At 46.3% G+C, this 17,971-nt stretch overlaps 1 protein-coding gene across 1 annotated transcript in view; it reads right to left on the bottom strand.

The window, feature by feature from the left end:
* The window catches only part of LOC137416728 (U3 small nucleolar RNA-associated protein 14 homolog A), a 193,699-nt gene extending 183,064 nt beyond the window's left edge, over positions 1 to 10,635 (bottom strand). The window contains exons 1-4 of the mRNA XM_078771162.1: positions 10,547 to 10,635; positions 9,708 to 9,786; positions 9,435 to 9,467; positions 7,882 to 7,925 (exon numbers count right to left, since the gene is read on the bottom strand). Of these exons, the coding sequence (XP_078627288.1) occupies positions 7,882 to 7,925; positions 9,435 to 9,467; positions 9,708 to 9,786; positions 10,547 to 10,635 (245 nt within the window). The remainder of the gene's footprint in view (positions 1 to 7,881; positions 7,926 to 9,434; positions 9,468 to 9,707; positions 9,787 to 10,546) is intronic.
* Between the last annotated feature and the right edge of the window lie 7,336 nt (positions 10,636 to 17,971).

Genomic DNA, 17,971 nt, shown 5'->3' on the forward strand with positions numbered 1-17,971 from the left:
GGTGGATCTGGGGTGAATTAGTGGGGGTAGAAAAGATCAAGGTTTTGGATGGGGGAAGATAAGAGATGGTGGTGAACAGCTGTTTTAAAGACCTGGAGGGAGGAGTGGGATTGAAGGGAGTGAGGGAGTTTGTTCCAGAGGCGGGAGAAAAGAGGAATGAAAGAGTGAAGGTGAGCAGAGAGCCGAGATTTCGGCAGTTTAACCATCAGAGGGATGCTGCCAGATCTTGTGCGACCTGTAGGAATATTTGGGGGACAGAGCACAGAGAGAGCTGGGGGAGCAAGGCCAGAGAGGAGTCGGTAGAAGACAGAAAGACCACCTACCTGCCTGCGGTGAGCGAGTGAAAGGCCCTCAGAGATAGCTCATCGCGGGAGATTCCAATGATTTTGAAAGCTTTGGATTCAACAGCGTGAAGCCGAGCCAGGTGTGAGGCAGGAGCACCAGCCCATAGGGGAGAACAGTATTCCATTGAGCTGCGGATGAAAGCCTTGTATGTGGTGAGGAGCTCAGGTGTGCCGAGGAAGGACTTCGCACGACGGAGGATGCCCAGTCGGCGACTGGCTTTGGAGGCCAGCTTGGAAATGTGGTTTTCCCAAGAAAGATCATGGCAGATAGTGCGACGCAAAAGCTTGAGTGACAGAACTTCTTGGAGAGGATTGTTGAGAAAGTAGATGGGAAGGTTGTCCAGTCGATCTTTTCGGAGAGACATAGTAAGAGAGTGAGATTTGTCAGGATTGAAAGACATGTTCCACTTGTTTGACCAGTCTGTGATTTTGTCCAGGTCTTCAGAGAGTGAGGAGGCTGCAGACTGCCGATCTGAGGGAAGAGGAATGGAGCGGCAGAGAGTGGAGTCATCAGCAAAGAGATAGAGAGGATTTTCCAGAGAGTCGGAGAGATCATTGATAAAGACCAGAAAAAGCACAGGGCCCAGCACACTTCCTTGGGGGAACTCCAGCCTGAACAGGAAGGGGAGATGAGAGAAATCCATTCAGGGCCACACGTTGACTACGACCAGAGAGGAAGTCCGCAAGCCATGCATGGAGATTTCCATGGATACCATAGGAGGAGAGTTTGGTGAGCAGAGCTGGGTGCCAGACCGTATCAAAGGCCCGTGATATGTCAAGGGAGACAGCTCTGATTTCCTGTTTGGCATTGAGGACCTCCATCCATTGTTGAGACAGCAGAAGCAGCATGTCCAGAGTAGAGTGACCTGGTCTGAAACCAAATTGATGATCAGAGATCAAGCCATTGGAGAAGAGGAAAGATTTCATATCCGAAGCAATGATGGATTCCATGACTTTGCTGATAATTGGGAGCAGGCTGATTGGTCTGTAGTTGCAAGGATCTGTTTTTGCACCTTTTTTGTGTAAAGCGGTAATGTTAGCTGATTTCCAGGATGCTGGCAGATGACCTTGAGCAAAAGATAGGGTGAAAAGACCAGAGAGAGGGTGAGATAGAGCGGCAGAGCAGGATTTTAGGACCCGTGGGCTGGTGCCGTCTGGTCCAGTTGCAGAATCAGAGTCGAGGTTTGACAAAAACTCCTCCACCTTGTCCGGAGAGAAGGACACAGAGTCCAGGAGCAGTTGGGTTCGACTGGGAAAGGTGGGAACAGAGAGAGATGGGTTTGGGACTAAGGATTTTGAGGCGAACACAGAGTTGAGGCATTCGGCTTTGTCACGTGCGATGTCAACTGTGTGGCCATTTGAGGTAAGGGATGGGATGGAGGGGGAACAAACACCAGAAACGGATTTGACCAGACGCCAGCAGGATTTGGAGGAAGGAGACAGGTTTGAGAGTTCATTCTTGAGTGAGGAGAGATAGTGCTTCCTGGCACTCCTGAGGGTAGACACACACTTGTTCCGAGCTTGGTGGAAGGAACTGAGATTGCCTTCAGTTGGATTAGCCTTCCAAGAGGCAAAGGCAAGTTGTTTCAGGGCAACTGCCTCACCACAAGATTCAGTGTACCATGGACGGGAGGAAGGGTAAGACAATTGAAGGCGAGATGGGATAAATCTGTGCATGAGAGAGATCAGTTTGCTTTGGAAGAATTCCCAGGAAGAATTGATGTCAGAGGCAGTGGAGATGGGAGACCAATCCAGACGATTGATGGCTGCTTGAAGACCGTCCCAGTCGGCCTGAGTGAAATGCCAGACTCGTCGACGCTGAGGAGGCTCTCTGAGAATGGCCAGAGAGATGTCCACTTTGACAAGCACATGATCAGAAGAACCGATTGGAGCAGAAGAAGAGCAGCAGACATTAGCAGGGAAGTTTGTCATAACCAAGTCGAGAAGAGAAGATACTCCATTGGCTGAGATCCGGGTCGGGAAATTGACAGATTGTGTCAATCCCAGTGAGTCACAGAAGTCCTTTGCTGAGGTGCCATGACTGGTGAGAGAGGAACCCACACGCAACCAGGTGGCATGATGACAGTTAAGTCACCACATATGAGGAAGAGAGAGTTGGGATGAGTGGATAGAAGTTGGTCCATGTTGTCAGACAGTGAAATGTAGATGGAGTCATCACTGTTTGGGGGACGGTACAGAACACATATGAACAAAAGGTGGGAGCGGAGAGGAAGCCGTAACCAGAGGTACTCCTGCGGGTGAGGAGGAAAGAGGGCAGTGCAAGGAGAGTGAGGAAGAGAGTTTTTGACAAAGATAGCCACCCCACCACCAGGCCGAGGCTCAGGTCTATCATACCGGAGGAGGGAGTAACCAGGAAGAGATATTAAGGAATCAGAGACATCTTGAAGGAGGAAAGTCTCTGTTAAGCAGATCAAGTCTGGATTGTCAGAAGCAACCTGTATGGAGAGATCAGTCAGGTTTGAGCGAAGGCCCCAGATGTTTGAGGTCCATACCGTTAATGAAGAGAGAGGGGGAGCATCGGGTACAGGACAGGGGAGGGGAGGAGTAGGGTAAGATGAAGGATGAGAGGGGGAGGTAGGGAGAGCAGTTGATAGTGTGTCAGATGTTGCAGAAGAGTTCCAAGAAAGGGAAGGATGAGGAGGATGAAAGGTTTGATGGTGAAGGGATGAGGCACAGTGAGGGGTTGTTTGAGGGGGGGCAGAGGAAAGTAGAAGGTTTGGGGGGGTGGAGGTATGAGATAGAAGGGAGACGAAGTGGGGAGGAGGCAGCTTGGGGGAGGAGGGAGAATTGGAGAGGAATGGTATGGGGGAAGAATTGAATGGGAGTTTTGAAGGAGAGGAGTGAGGGGGGAGTTTAGGAGGGGAGGGGCAAGGGGGGAGTTTTGGAGGGAAGGGGCAAGGGGGAAGTTTAGAAGTGGAGGGGCAAGGGGGGAGTTTAGGAGTGTAGGGGCAAGGGGGGGATTTGGAGGGGAGGGGCAAGGGGGGAGTTTATGAGGGGAAGGGCAAGGGGGGAGTTCAGGAGTGGAGGGGCAAGGGGGGAGTTTAAGAGTGGAGGGGCAAGGGGGTAGTTTAGGAGTGTAGGTATTTAAAGGCAAACACAGAGTTGAGGCATTCAGCTTTTTCATGTGCGGAGTCAGCTGTGTAGCCGTTTGAGGTAAGGGGGAGGTGGAGGGAACGGAGGGGGAACAAACACCAGAAACAGATTTGACCAGATTCCACCAGGATTGGAATAGGGAGACAGGTTTGAGAGTTCGGTCTGGAGAGTGGAGAGATATTGTTTCCTGGCTCTCCTGAGGGTGGACACACACTTGTTTCGGGCTTTGTGAAAGGAAATGAAATTTCCTTCCGTTGGATTTGCTTTCCAGGAGGCAAAGGCAAGTTGTTTCTGGGCAACTGCCTCACCACAAGATTCCGTGTACCATGGACGGGAGGAAGGGTATGACAACTGAAGATGAGATGGGATGAATCTGTGCGTGAGAGAGAGCAATTTACTTTGGAAGAATTCCCAGGATGAGTTGATGTCAGTGGCGGAAGAGATGGGAGACCAGTCCAGATGATTGATGGCTGCTTGAAGACCGTGCCAGTTGGTCTGAGTGAAATGCCAGACTCGTAAACGCTGAGGAGGCTCGCTGAGAATGGTCAAAGAGATGTCCACTTTAACAGGCACATGATCAGATGAGCCAATTGGAGCAGAAGAAGAGCAGCAGACATTTGCAGGGAAGTTAGTCAGAACCAAGTCCAGAAGAGAAGATGCTCCGTTGACTGAGATCCGGGTCGGGAAATTGACAGATTGTGTCAGTCTCAGTGAGTCGCAGAAGTCCTTTACTGAGGAGCCATGGCTGGTGAGAGAGTTACCCACACCCAGCCAACTGGCATGGTGACAATTGAAATCACCACATATGAGGAAGAGAGAGTTGGGATGAGTAGATAGAAGTTGGTCCATATTATCAGACAGCGAGATGTAGATGGAGTCATCACTGTTTGGTGGACGGTACAACACACATATGAACAAAAGGTGGGAGCGAAGGGGAAGCCGTAGCCAGAGGTACTCCTGGGGGTGAGGTGGAGAGAGGGCAGTGCAGGGCGAGTGAGGAAGAGAGTTTTTGATAAAGATAGCAACCCCACCTCCAGGACGAGGCTCAGGTCTATAATACCGGAGGAGGGAGTAACCCGGGAGAGATATTAAGGAATCAGAGACATCCTGAAGGAGGAAAGTTTCTGTTCAGCAGATCAAGTCTGGTTTGGCAGAAGCAACCTGTATGGAGAGATCAGTGAAGTTTGAGCGAAGGCCCTGGATGTTTGAGGTCCATACCATTAACACAGCTGCACACCAGTCTCGGAGGCAGTCCGAGGAATACAGATCTGGTGAACAAGGACGTGATACAGCTGCACACCAGCCTCGGAGGCAGTCTGAAGAATACAGATCTGGTGAACAAGGACGTGACAGCTGCACAGCCGTCTCGGAGGCAGTCCGCGGAATACAGATCTGCTGAACAAGATCGTAACACAGCGACATGCCGTGATGGTAATATTTACCGATATGAACAATGATGTGGCTTTTATTGAAATTCTACAGATGCTGTTTTGATGTGATTTGATGATTTGCATGTGATATGATAGAACGGATGTTTATATGAATCGTTTAAAATAAAAATAAAAACCTTTAATTTCTGATATTTTGCCTTTTCATTTGGGCCTCCCAATTGAAGCTCCGCCCGTAGGGCGGGTACCGTTGCTCGTACCATTAATGAAGAGGAAGGGGGAGCATCGGATACACTTGACTTCAAGGAGAATCGGCACAGGGCCGCTCAGGGCGCATGATAGAGAGTGAGACGGGATTCAGCAGCACTGAACAAACTCGCACACCCCGAGAGACTGGGAAGCCGGACGCCGTCTGCCAGACCCTCTCTTCCTGCCAAACTCCACCATCGTAGCTCTCCCCCTTGATGCCGAGAACAGCACCGACCCCATGCAGACATCGCATGGGGACAAGGTTTCTCTTCTGTGTCTTGTGACCTGGCCCTGTCTGGATATCTGTCATGTGAATATGACAACATAAATTTCGTCGAACTTTGTGGGCGCGTGGGTTTGATCGAGTGAACCAATTATTGCGATATATGTGCCTTTCTTCTTGTTCTCCACACTCAATTTTGCCTCTGCCAATTACTAAACCTGTTACCACATTGGATTGTCGGGCTGGTGCATGGGTCAATATTTGGAATAAGAAAGGTGGTGCGCGTTAAATCCCAAACATTAAAAATTTGTCACACAAACCTCATCAGGAGGCTGCAGCCATCACAATTAATTTATCTGGAGTTTGCTTCGCCCGACATCCCAATTAACAGGGAAATTACCATCGGCGGCAGATCTCATTAGAGTTTCTGTATATCGAAAACCAAAGAAAAGATATTTTCGGCTTTTCCGGTGGACGGTCTCGAAAGACAATCCGTCGCTAAATTGGTGATCGCCTGGGTGGAGGATTTGACCGAGAGTCCACCCACAGTCCACCATTAGAATACTATAATTACCCTGCGCTCACGAAGCAAAAATCAGGGTTAGTCATTCGGAGGCATACGTGTGGCGTACGTGACTGCATTTTTAAAATTCATTTTCATGGCAACCATTGGTCCGATTGACACAAAATTTTCACCAAAAGAGTGCCTCCACCTGTACATTTTTTTATTCATAATTGTGATGTCATAGGTCATGTGGTACAGACACCATCTTGGAAAAACATTCATCATAGGTCACATGGTATGGACACCACCTTGGAAAAATGTTACATCTCTTTCTCCGAAACCGCTCAATGGAAAAAAATTGAAACATGGCTCATTGTCAATTACTCCCCATGGGGAATAAGATATGTCAATGATGATATCATAATTCAACAAGTATAACGCTTGATCCGATCAGTATGAACTTTTTTCTCTGTAAGTGTTGGTCTAATGGACACAATTTTCACCATAAGAACGCGTCCTTCCATCGAATATTTGAATGATAATGAAGACGTCATAGGTCACATGGTGCAGGCGTCACCTTGGAAAAAACGAAAAACGTTGCACCTCTATCTCCAAAACCACTCCATGGAAAATTGAAGCTTGGCTCATTGCAAAGCACTCCATATGGGGATTAAGTGTTGTTAACGATGACGTCATTGGTGCCATAATTATGAGGTCATAATTTGACAGGAACAACACTTCGTCTGATCAGTTTGAAATTTATTGAGCATGATCTATGCAACAATTATATTAGAGAATATAAATTAACTAGCAACAGTACCCGCCCTAAGGGCGGGGCTTCAATTGGGAAGCCCAAATGAAAAGGTAAAATATCAGAAATTGAAGGCTTTTTTTATTTTTAATGATTCATATAAACATCCGTTGAATCATATCACACGCAAATCATCAAAATCTAAACAGTACATGGCTAAACAGTTCATGGACGATCACGTACCACGTACGTCTCGCTCGCTCTCATGTTGTCCCGATTATGATCCTTCCGCAGGTTCACCGACTGAAACCTTGTTACGACTTTTACTTCCTCTCGACAGTCAAGTTTACTCATCTTTTCGGTGCACCGGCACGAGCCGAGAACGGCCCGTGCAGGGGCTGATCCGAGGATCTCATCAAACCGTCCGATCGGTGGTAGCGACGGGCGGTGTGTACAAAGGGCAGGGACTTAATCAACGCGAGCTGATGACTCGCGCTTACTGGGAATTCCTCGTTCGTGGGACACTGTCTCAAGCCCCAGTCCCCATCACGGATGGGGCTCAGCGGTTTACCCGAGCCTGACGGCGAAGGGCAAGGTACACACTGGCCCGTCCGGTGTAGCGCTCGAGTGGCCCCTGACATCGAAGGACATTAAACGTTCATAAAACATGAAACGTTCATTAAACATTAAACGTTCATTAAAGGATTACGAAACGAAAAACATTACGAAATTACGTTCACACCTTCACGTCAAACACTACCGTGAACACATACATCGTCACAACATCGTCACAATGAGAACATCGTCACAATGAACGTTATGCGAACGCGAATGTTATGCGGGAGTCCAAACCTGAGAATGCTGGAGACCAAAGCTGAAATTGGGAAAACGAAATAGCCTGTTTTACTCCTGGAGATGCCAGGATTACCCACCCAAAATATCTTTGCGATCGGTTCAGCAGTTTTTACGGTACCTTCGAACAGACAGACGGACATTTGGTGAATTATAGTCAGATGATGTAATCGCTCATGTGGTCTGGCAGCCATATTGGATCAAAGAAAAAAAAAAACATTCAGAAATAGAAGAGTTGGCTCGCACCAAGTTGACTGCACAGGGTAAGTATTCCATGAATACCATCTAGTTCAATAAGTGTTTGTTTGTTTTACTTCTAGGGACTCCTGATAACCTGGAGTGCATGAGCTGAAAACTGCTAGTTGTATTTGGGGTGTGACGTGGCAGTTTTAGGGGGTTCCATTGTAGGGGCATCCATGAGGTTGGGTTATTCACCTAAATCAATCATCATTTACCTGTCTTTTCCATCAATGTGTGAGATAGCTTCCAGAAGTTTCCTATGTAGTCTAGTAGGAAGACTAGGTCCCCCTGCACCCCCCGGAGATATACTTCTAATCAGTGTTTCTAGATTGGAAAAAATGTGTAGAAAATGACTAGCTATGGCCCCAAGCTGAAAAAATGTCCCACATACCATTTTTATGCAAATTACTGCTGCAAATTTTATGCAAAATTATGCAAATTTTATGCAAATTTTTGATGAGGAGTAGAGTTGAGGGGTCTTTGAGGGCTTCATCGAGGTGCTCTCGGTTGCAAGACTGGGTCATTCTGAGAAGCACAGCAGGGTCAGAGATCATGATGTTCTCCTCCTCAGTGAATCTCTCCATCAACAGCCTCTCCATTGCCTCACACACTGTTTTGAGGCAAAAGAGGGACTTTGCGTAGGCCTTTCCACTGAGAACACCTTTGAGAGATCCACTTGTTACTAGTTGTGCCTCAAAGAGAATCTCTGCATATCCAGAACCACGCATCTTGTGTCCAGTGAGCATCCCGATGTAGTTCATGGATGTGTGGAAGGGTCCAATCGTTACTACATGACTAGCAAATTCATTTGGCCAGCGCCAGATGATGGGAAGGGCTTTCATGCAGACACCCAGATCAAATGTATTCAGGACCCATCTCTGACCCACCTCAGCAGTTGCTGCCTCGGAACGCTTCAGTAGCTCACGAACAACTGCGTTGTCTGTGATCGGTCTGTGCCTGGTGCCTGCATGGCATGGCAATGGCCTGCAGCCTGTGCCTGGGCTAGGGGGTTTCACCTCTGCAACTGGTTCTCCCCCACCCAGCAAATCAACAGTCGACTACTGCACGCCTATCCACCAACCGATCACAGACAACGCAGTTGTTCGTGAGCTACTGAAGCGTTCCGAGGCAGCAACTGCTGAGGTGGGTCAGAGATGGGTCCTGAATACATTTGATCTGGGTGTCTGCATGAAAGCCCTTCCCATCATCTGGCGCTGGCCAAATGAATTTGCTAGTCATGTAGTAACGATTGGACCCTTCCACACATCCATGAACTACATCGGGATGCTCACTGGACACAAGATGCGTGGTTCTGGATATGCAGAGATTCTCTTTGAGGCACAACTAGTAACAAGTGGATCTCTCAAAGGTGTTCTCAGTGGAAAGGCCTACGCAAAGTCCCTCTTTTGCCTCAAAACAGTGTGTGAGGCAATGGAGAGGCTGTTGATGGAGAGATTCACTGAGGAGGAGAACATCATGATCTCTGACCCTGCTGTGCTTCTCAGAATGACCCAGTCTTGCAACCGAGAGCACCTCGATGAAGCCCTCAAAGACCCCTCAACTCTACTCCTCATCAAAAATTTGCATAAAATTTGCATAATTTTGCATAAAATTTGCAGCAGTAATTTGCATAAAAATGGTATGTGGGACATTTTTACAGCTTGGGGCCATAGCTAGTCATTTTCTACACATTTTTTCCAATCTAGAAACACTGATTAGAAGTATATCTCCGGGGGGTGCAGGGGGACCTAGTCTTCCTACTAGACTAATGATGATATGAATCATGGTCTCCATCAGCACCCTAACAAAGAAAAAAACAAAAAAACAATCACTACATAAAGCATGAGAAAATAAGTAACAAACATGAAAATCTTGACAAAAACTGAATTGTTGTTCACATGTCCTCAAACTTATAATTGGTGTTGGGTTATACCAAAGTAATAATAAAGAATTGAGGTGATTTGCGGTCATGTGGTGCCCTCCCTCCCACCAACCTTCAATCAAGAAGAAAATATTCAAATTCAGTTAAAGTACCACTCACCTGACCACTGCTTTCCTCAAGCTCCAACAACTGCCCATCCCCATCAATGCCGTCAGAAAAATCGAAAAGCAAAGGGGGCCTGGAAGAGATAAAACCAAGACGCAAGAAGTAAAAACCAACTTCAGGTTTTACACAATCTCTGCCACAAATCGTGCATGAGGAACAACTACATTTCAACGAAATGGTATATTTTGAATGCAAATTGGAAAACGAACCTGCAGTTTAGTAGTGCTTAGGCTGCAGTTTAGTAGTGCTTAGGCTGCAGTTTAGTAGTGGATACATTCGTCCTGATCGCATATGCACAAAGAGGAGTGAGATTTTTTTGTTTTGTTTTTTACTCTGTCTGCAGTCAAGCAAAACTGAACATCACTCGAAATATGAAAGTTACTGTTTTTAAGGATGCCGTAAAGGACACAATCATCAGGCATGAAGAACTAATGTAACGTGTTCGATAGGGTGATATAGTCGACACTGTGTCAATGGCAATAAATTAGGGAATTCATTTTGTGGAGAGTATACTATAGTAGAAAGGAAGTCAAAAAATTTGTCCCAATTTACCAGAATATAACGATTCGCAACCAATTGTACAGCAATACAACTATAAAATAATACTTAAAAGTTACGATAGTACAACTACAAAATGTACCATAGTGATACTTTAATACTTTGGAAGACTATAATACAGGGTCATTTTTTTTATTTGACAACACTAAATAATTCCCATACACTAAAAACTATATTTGTTAGGGACCTAATATTTTGCATAAATGCAGTCTAATGTTACAGAAAGATGTAACATGATCCTGAGAGTTATGAGGTATCGTGATTTATCACGTGACCTGGCAGTGACGTTTAATGGTTTTGACTCAGTCGTGCCATGGTGCTCACTGTGGAAGAGCTCACTGTGGAAGTGTTTTTCGTCAAACATTACTTCAAGAATGTATCCTTTCGGGAATGTCAAATTGCATTTAAGTCGCTTTAGTGATCATACAAAACCTTCAAAATCAGTGGTATGGAAACTGGTGAAGCAGTTCAGAGAAACAGGCTGCAGAAAAGGTAAAAAAAAAAACACATTCCCCAGCCACATGTTGTTACACCGGAGAAAGTGGATGAAGTGGGGGAAAGAATGGAAGCAAGCCTGAAGAAATCTCGGAGATGTTTAGCACAAGCTCACTGCTCATATTCCAGTGCATGGAAGGTGGTGAAGACACTCAAACTTTATCCCTACAAAATTGGTGCAGTACATCAGTTACTGGAGCCAGCTAAAGACAAACGTGTAGCCTACTGTGAGTGGATACAGAGGATGGAAAGAGAACAAGACAATGTGTTGGATGTTGTGTTTTTTTTATAGACGAGGCATGGTTTCATCTTTCTGGGTATGTAAATTCACAAAACACTCATTCATGGCTAAGTGAACAACCTCATGCAATGCATGAAAGGCCATTACATTCCACAAAAAATGTTTTGCAAGTCACCAAATAATTATTGCCCAAATTTTCTTCTCAAACAGTAAATTCAGAACGTTACATCAACATAATCCATGAGTTTCTTGGGCACCTTACAGAGGATGAAATCAACAAAGTATTATTTCAGCAAGATGGTGCCACGAGTCACACTTCAAGATACAGAATGAACAAACTTCGGCTACTCTTTGGTGACCATATAGTGCCCAAGTCATTATGGCCACCTCAATCCCCAGATCTTACATCGCTAGATTTATTTTTGTGGGAATATTTGAAGGATATAGTATACGCTACAAATCCAAGCAGAATCTTCCACGAAAGGGAGGCACATTATCGCCAGCACCCGAGCCGCATTCCAAATTCCTGTTCTGATGACTTTTGGGGAGATAGACAGATCATACAGAGCCACCCTTGCCTGAGACATCTAACATTGACAGTGAATCTAATTTGAGGGAGAACACTGGGATTGGAAGTTTACAGTATAATGGGTCATAAGTCCGATACGTCTTTGAGGGCATAAAGAGGAACACAAAGAGAAATGTTTGCACAAAACACTGAAAAAACAACTTACAACAAAGAGAAACATACAAGAAACAATAAAAACAAAAAACATGATAATTCCTTTTGAAGTAGATTACCTTTAGTACAATCACACCTTCGAGGATTAACTGTTAGCGGAAATGAAGTGTTGGGTTCTTGATGGGGTTTTTTTTTTGGTTAAATTCGGATAAAAACGTGAAATTTCAAATGTTCAATTTGGCCGGGACCCATTAATACGAGTGCATTATGAGGAAATTACAAGATGTATTCAAGATAGGTATCTAAAAATACTCTCAATCAAATATATATATATATATATATATATATATATATATATATATATATATATATATATATATATATATATCTATCTATATATATAAAGTAGAATTGGCCTCTGTGTCTGTATCCTGATCTATCTATGATCTCTAAGATCTCGAGAACCCGTGGACGGATTTGCGAGCGGAAAGTACTGTTCGACTCGGGATGGTCCCAGGAATGTCACGGAGACATAAACATTTAAAAAATTTCGGGTTTTAAAATTAGCGTATTATTAGCACTAGCAGAAGAGAGAGGGATTCGAAGGGAGGGAGCGCAGCGCTTCTAGCGCTTCTGACTACAGCACACCTTAAAATTAAAAAAACTTCGGGTTTTAAAATTAGTGTGTTACGCGTAATTAGCGCTAGCAGAAGAGGGAGGGAATCTAAGGGAGGGAGCGCAGTGCTCCCTCCAGCGCTTCTGTTAGCGTAATTAGCGTATTTCGGAACGTTAATTTTTCAACTTCATTATTCGGAATCAGTACGTCCCAGAGAACCTTCGTAACGTTAATTTTTCAACTTCATCCGATTGACATGGGACCAACGGCATGTGACAAAGAGTGAAACATACAGGCTACATTTATTTGACGACAATGAGTTCCGACTTCCGACCTCGGTGGGATGACAGGCTGAGTCAACCCCCCTGGTGTGAAGGGGGAGGAGGAGGGGAGGGGGAAGAGAAGGGGAGGGGAACGAGGGGGAAGGGGATGGGAGGGGGGAGGGGAGAGGGGGAAGGGGGAGGGGGGAGGGGGAAGGGGGAGGGGGAGGGGGGGGAGGGGGAAAGGGGGGGAGGGGGAGGGGAGGGGCCCTTCTTCCCCTGGGCACCCCCCGCACCCTTCCCTCCCCCCCTTCCCCTTCCCCCTCCCCCCCCATTCCCCTCCCCTTCCCCCTCCCCTCCTCCTCCCCCGCTTCCCCCTCCCCCCTCCCCCCCATTCCCCTCCCCTCCTCTTCCCCCTCCCCTCCTCCTCCCACTCCCGTGCAAAGCCGGGTACCTCTGCTAGTATATATATATATATATATATATAATATATATATATATATATATATATATATACACATGTATATATATATATATATATATATATATATATATATATATATATAGTTGCGGATATGAGGATTGTATTTTTTTATTGTGTTGTATTGTGGTAAATTGTTGTGTAACATTGCTTGATTCTGGCCCCTCCTGCCTCCAGTGTTGTGTAAAGGTCAAAGGGCATCCCGGTAGTTAATTCCATAAAGCATACATTGAAGGACACTATAAAACCCTTGTTCAGTAGTTTATTTCCTTATTATGTGTATCAGGGTAAGGCCTTGTCTTCCATTAAAATGACACTCCATTGCACCAAGTGAAATAGATAGATTCCCTTCATTCCCATTCCCAAAACCTCCATTTCCCCTTTCGTCATGGCCAAGTCTCCATTGCCAACTGCACTGGGCAGTTGGCCAGTTTGTTACAGCTGTGGGTTGTTTTCGCCCCAAAGCCGCCATTGAACATGTGCTCGGGTTGGGGAAGAAAGGCGTGCCCGCCCGTCGTCATCAAGGGCGGACGGAGCCAGAGGGTCGCGCGACCAACCAGGGCCGAGGTGAGCACACCGATGGGCGTGTCCTAAAAGCCGGCGGCTTAATCGCCAGAGGCGCTATAAAGGCGCGCGCGCAAGAAGTTGCGAAGAGCTGAGTTGTGTGGTTTTTGGTCAGAGTTGGTCGTCAGTGGTGGTCAGTGGTTGCATTGAGTGGTTGCGTTGAGTTGTCGGTAGTGAAGAGTGGTTGGACAAGGAAAGAGAGAGGAGAGAACCCGTCACGCCAGACCCCCCACCAGCGCGTCGGCTCCACCAAGCAGCTCCGACCCGTGATCCCGCACACACGACAGGATCGGTGGCATCAGCGGCCGTCGAGGTCCAGCCCGACGTCCCGTGCGGGATCAAGCTCCAGCCAGCTCCGTGCCGTCCTCCCCCTCCAGCCACACACCTCCTTCCAGCCAATCCACTCTGCAATTCCCCATTCGTGTACGTGAGTTTGTTCTGTTTGTTCTGTCCAGGGAATAAGTTAAGCTTGTATAGTTACGCTAGTAATTTTCACTGTGTCACCTGCTTTTTCCATGTTCGCTGTATATAACCGTGACTGCTCCTTTTGCTTGTGTGTGTAAATAATAAATCCCGTTACTCTTCTGTACGTCTTCTTCTTCCTCTTTACATTCGGTCACTTTAGAGTTTTCCATATTGAATATCTGTGGCGCGATACGGCCAACGTTCGGGTGAATCGGGTGAATCGGGGAAACTGTTAGGTCGCGGTGCCATCCGCTCGGCAAACATAACATCCTTAACAATATATATATATATATACATATATACATATACAGGGTGGGTGGAAAGTCACTCCCTATTTTAAAGTACTTATAATATATTATATAATATACATATTAATCCTATCTAATTATAGATAATTCTATCTGTCATAATTTATAAGTACTTTAAAATAGGGAGCGACTTTCCACCCACCCTGTGTGTGTATATGTATATGTATATGTATATGTATATGTATGTATGTATATGTATGTATGTATGTATGTATGTGTATATATATATATATATATATATATATATATATATATATATATATATATATATATATATATATATAATCAGGTCACTCCATCCCCGTCCTCTGGTCGGCTCAGCGCACTCTCACTCTTCGTCCCAGCGCACCTGGTCACACAACGCATACGATCGCACGTCCTGCCTACGAACCCTGGCTAAATCACCTGAATTCATCCCTACTGTTCAAAACAACATCAAGCTCACCCTGTTCAACACCCGGTCCCTCAACAACAAATGCCTCATCCTGAACGAATACATCCTGGATAACAAACTGGACTTTCTCTGTCTCACCGAAACCTGGCAACAACCTCTGGACTACTACACACTCAACCTCACCACACCCAATGGATATTCCTACGTCAATAAACCACGCTCGGAGGGCCGAGGTGGTGGAATTGCCGTTATCCACCGTCAAGACATCAAGACCAACCTCATCTCCATCTCATCTGCTCCATCATTTGAACACCTGGCTTTTAAACTCACTGGTCGCACGCAGTCAGTCATGGCTGTCGTCTACCGCCCTCCCAAACCACACCCATCATTCCTGTCTGACTTCTCCTACTTTCTGACCCAGCTATGTTCCCTCTCCCCCTCAATCCTCCTCCTTGGTGATTTCAATATCCACATGGACTCCACTGACTCCACAATAACCACTGACTTCACTGATTTACTCACCTGCTTTAACCTCACTCAACATGTCGACTTTCCTACCCATATCCGTGGTCACATTTTGGACCTTGTCTGCTCCACTGGATTAAATTTGCACCATCTCTCTGGCTCCGACCTCACCCTCTCTGACCACTTAGCCATCACTCTGACCATCAACATCCCCGCCCCAACACCAAGGCATTATCGCACAATCAACTTCCGTAAGCTAAACGCTCTTTCACCGACCTCATTCTCATCCACCCTCTCTGAAAAAATGTCCACTTCTCCCTTCATTGACCTCCACACCCCTTCCGACCTCACTGACTACTACAACCACACTCTCTCCTCCTGCCTTGACCAGCTTGCGCCTGTAAAAACCAAAACAGTTTCTTTCACCCATTCTGCTCCCTGGTTTACCCCTGAACTCCGCCTGATGAAAACTCGTGCTCGCCAACTTGAAAGACTCCGCAATAAAACGGGTCTCACAGTTCACTCCCAAGCCTACAAGGACCACCTACAACACTACAAAGATGCCCTCTCCCGTGCCCGCTCTGCCTACTACTCTCAAATTATCCACTCTGGCTCCGGAAACCCAAAAGCACTCTTCTCGACAATAAACAAACTCCTCCGCCCCCTGAACACCACCACCCAGTCATTCACAGTAGACAACTGCATCTCCTTCCTCTCTTTCTTCCAACGCAAAATTGACAACATCTACAACAGCTTGACCACCGCTGCACCCGCTCCCCCTCCAACCACCTGCCCCCCCTTGTCCTGCCATCCCGTCTCGGTTCTCCCCAATCTCCCCTACTGACCTCTCTGAACTCCTCATAGGAATGAAAACTGCCACCTGCACTCTTGACCCCATCCCCTCCAGCTTTGTCAAAGCCTCCCTCCCTGCTCTCTCTCCACTTATCATTGCAACAATAAACTCCTCCCTGTCTACAGGCATCGTCCCACCTTCCCTCAAAATTGCTGCTGTTACCCCCATTCTAAAAAAACCTGGTCTAAACCCTGACACCCTAAACAACTTCAGACCCATCTCCAACCTACCCTTTCTGTCAAAAGTTTTGGAACGCGCTGTAGCCACTCAACTCAAACATCATCTCTCTGCCAATAACCTGTATGAAACATTCCAATCCGGATTCCGCTCCAACCACAGTACTGAAACTGCTCTCCTCAAAATCACCAACGACCTTCTCCTCTCCTCTGACGCTGGCAACCTCAACATTCTCGTCCTCCTCGACCTCAGCGCTGCCTTTGACACCATCGATCACACTATCCTCCTCACCCGACTTGAATCCACCTTTAACGTTACGGGCACTGCCCTCTCTTGGATTAAATCATACCTCTCTGACAGATGCCAGTTCATCTCCATCAATAACTGCAAATCCCCCACTGCTCCCCTCCCCCAAGGTGTCCCCCAAGGTTCAGTTCTTGGCCCCCTCCTCTTCATCCTTTACCTGTCCCCCCTCGGTCACTTAATCCGCCGTCATGGTCTCCAATTCCACTGCTTCACCGATGACATCCAGCTTTTCATCTCCACCAAGTCCGTCTCCACCGACACCCACTCTATCCTGACAAACTGCATCACTGAAATAAAATCCTGGCTTCAAATCAACTTCCTCAAGCTTAACTGTGATAAATCTGAAATAATCATCATTGGCCCAAAAACGCTCACAAAATCCACCCATAACTTTGCCCTCAACATCGACGGTATCCCAGTATCCACCTCCCCTCACATCCGGAATCCTGGCGTCATCTTTGACCAAACCCTTTCCTTCGACAAATACACTAAACAGATCACAAAGTCAGCCTTCTTTCACCTGAAAAACATTGGCCGTCTCCGCTCATCCCTCTCCTCCACGGCTGCAGAAACCCTCATCCACGCCTTCATCACCTCCCGGCTGGACTACTGCAATAGCCTCCTCTATGGTTCACCCTCAAAAATCACCAATAAACTCCAATACATTCAGAACTCCGCTGCCCGTCTACTCACACATTCCCGGACCCGTGACCACATCACCCCCGTCCTTTACAAGCTTCACTGGCTCCCCATCCCCCAGAGAATCCAGTACAAAATCCTCCTCTTGACATACAAAGCCCTCCATAACCTGGCCCCATCCTACCTGGCTGACCTCCTCTCCAGACACACTCCACCCGCAACCTCCGCTCTGCTGGTACCAACCTCCTGACCCCCTCCATCCAGACCAAATTCAGATCCTGGGGGGACAGGGCCTTCTCCATCGCTGCTCCCACCCTCTGGAACTCACTACCTCACACCATCAGAGACTCCTCCTCACTCACCACATTCAAAACATCACTAAAGACCCACCTGTTCAACACTGCATTCAACATTCAACCCACAGCATTTAACCCCTGACTATCTCTTCTCCTTCTCCCTCCTTTTGCTTTAAATATTTCCCTATTGATTCTTGTCTTTTTGCAATTGTTGTTTTTCATGTATTGTTATGCATTATGTTTGCCACTCTGTCAAAGCGCCTTTGGGCTTCTGGAAAAGCGCTATACAAAATAAATGAATTATTATATATATATATATATATATATATATATATATATATATATATATATATATATATATATATATATATATATATATATACAGACTTGGCATTTAATATGGAATATTTTTTTTGTGGGGGTGAACTTACTTTTCAAGATGACTTAGAACCAAAAGT

Source organism: Myxine glutinosa, chromosome 1, assembly GCF_964187855.1.
Source record: "Myxine glutinosa chromosome 1, kmMyxGlut1.1, whole genome shotgun sequence".
In the NCBI taxonomy this organism is placed as follows: Eukaryota; Metazoa; Chordata; class Myxini; order Myxiniformes; family Myxinidae; genus Myxine; species Myxine glutinosa.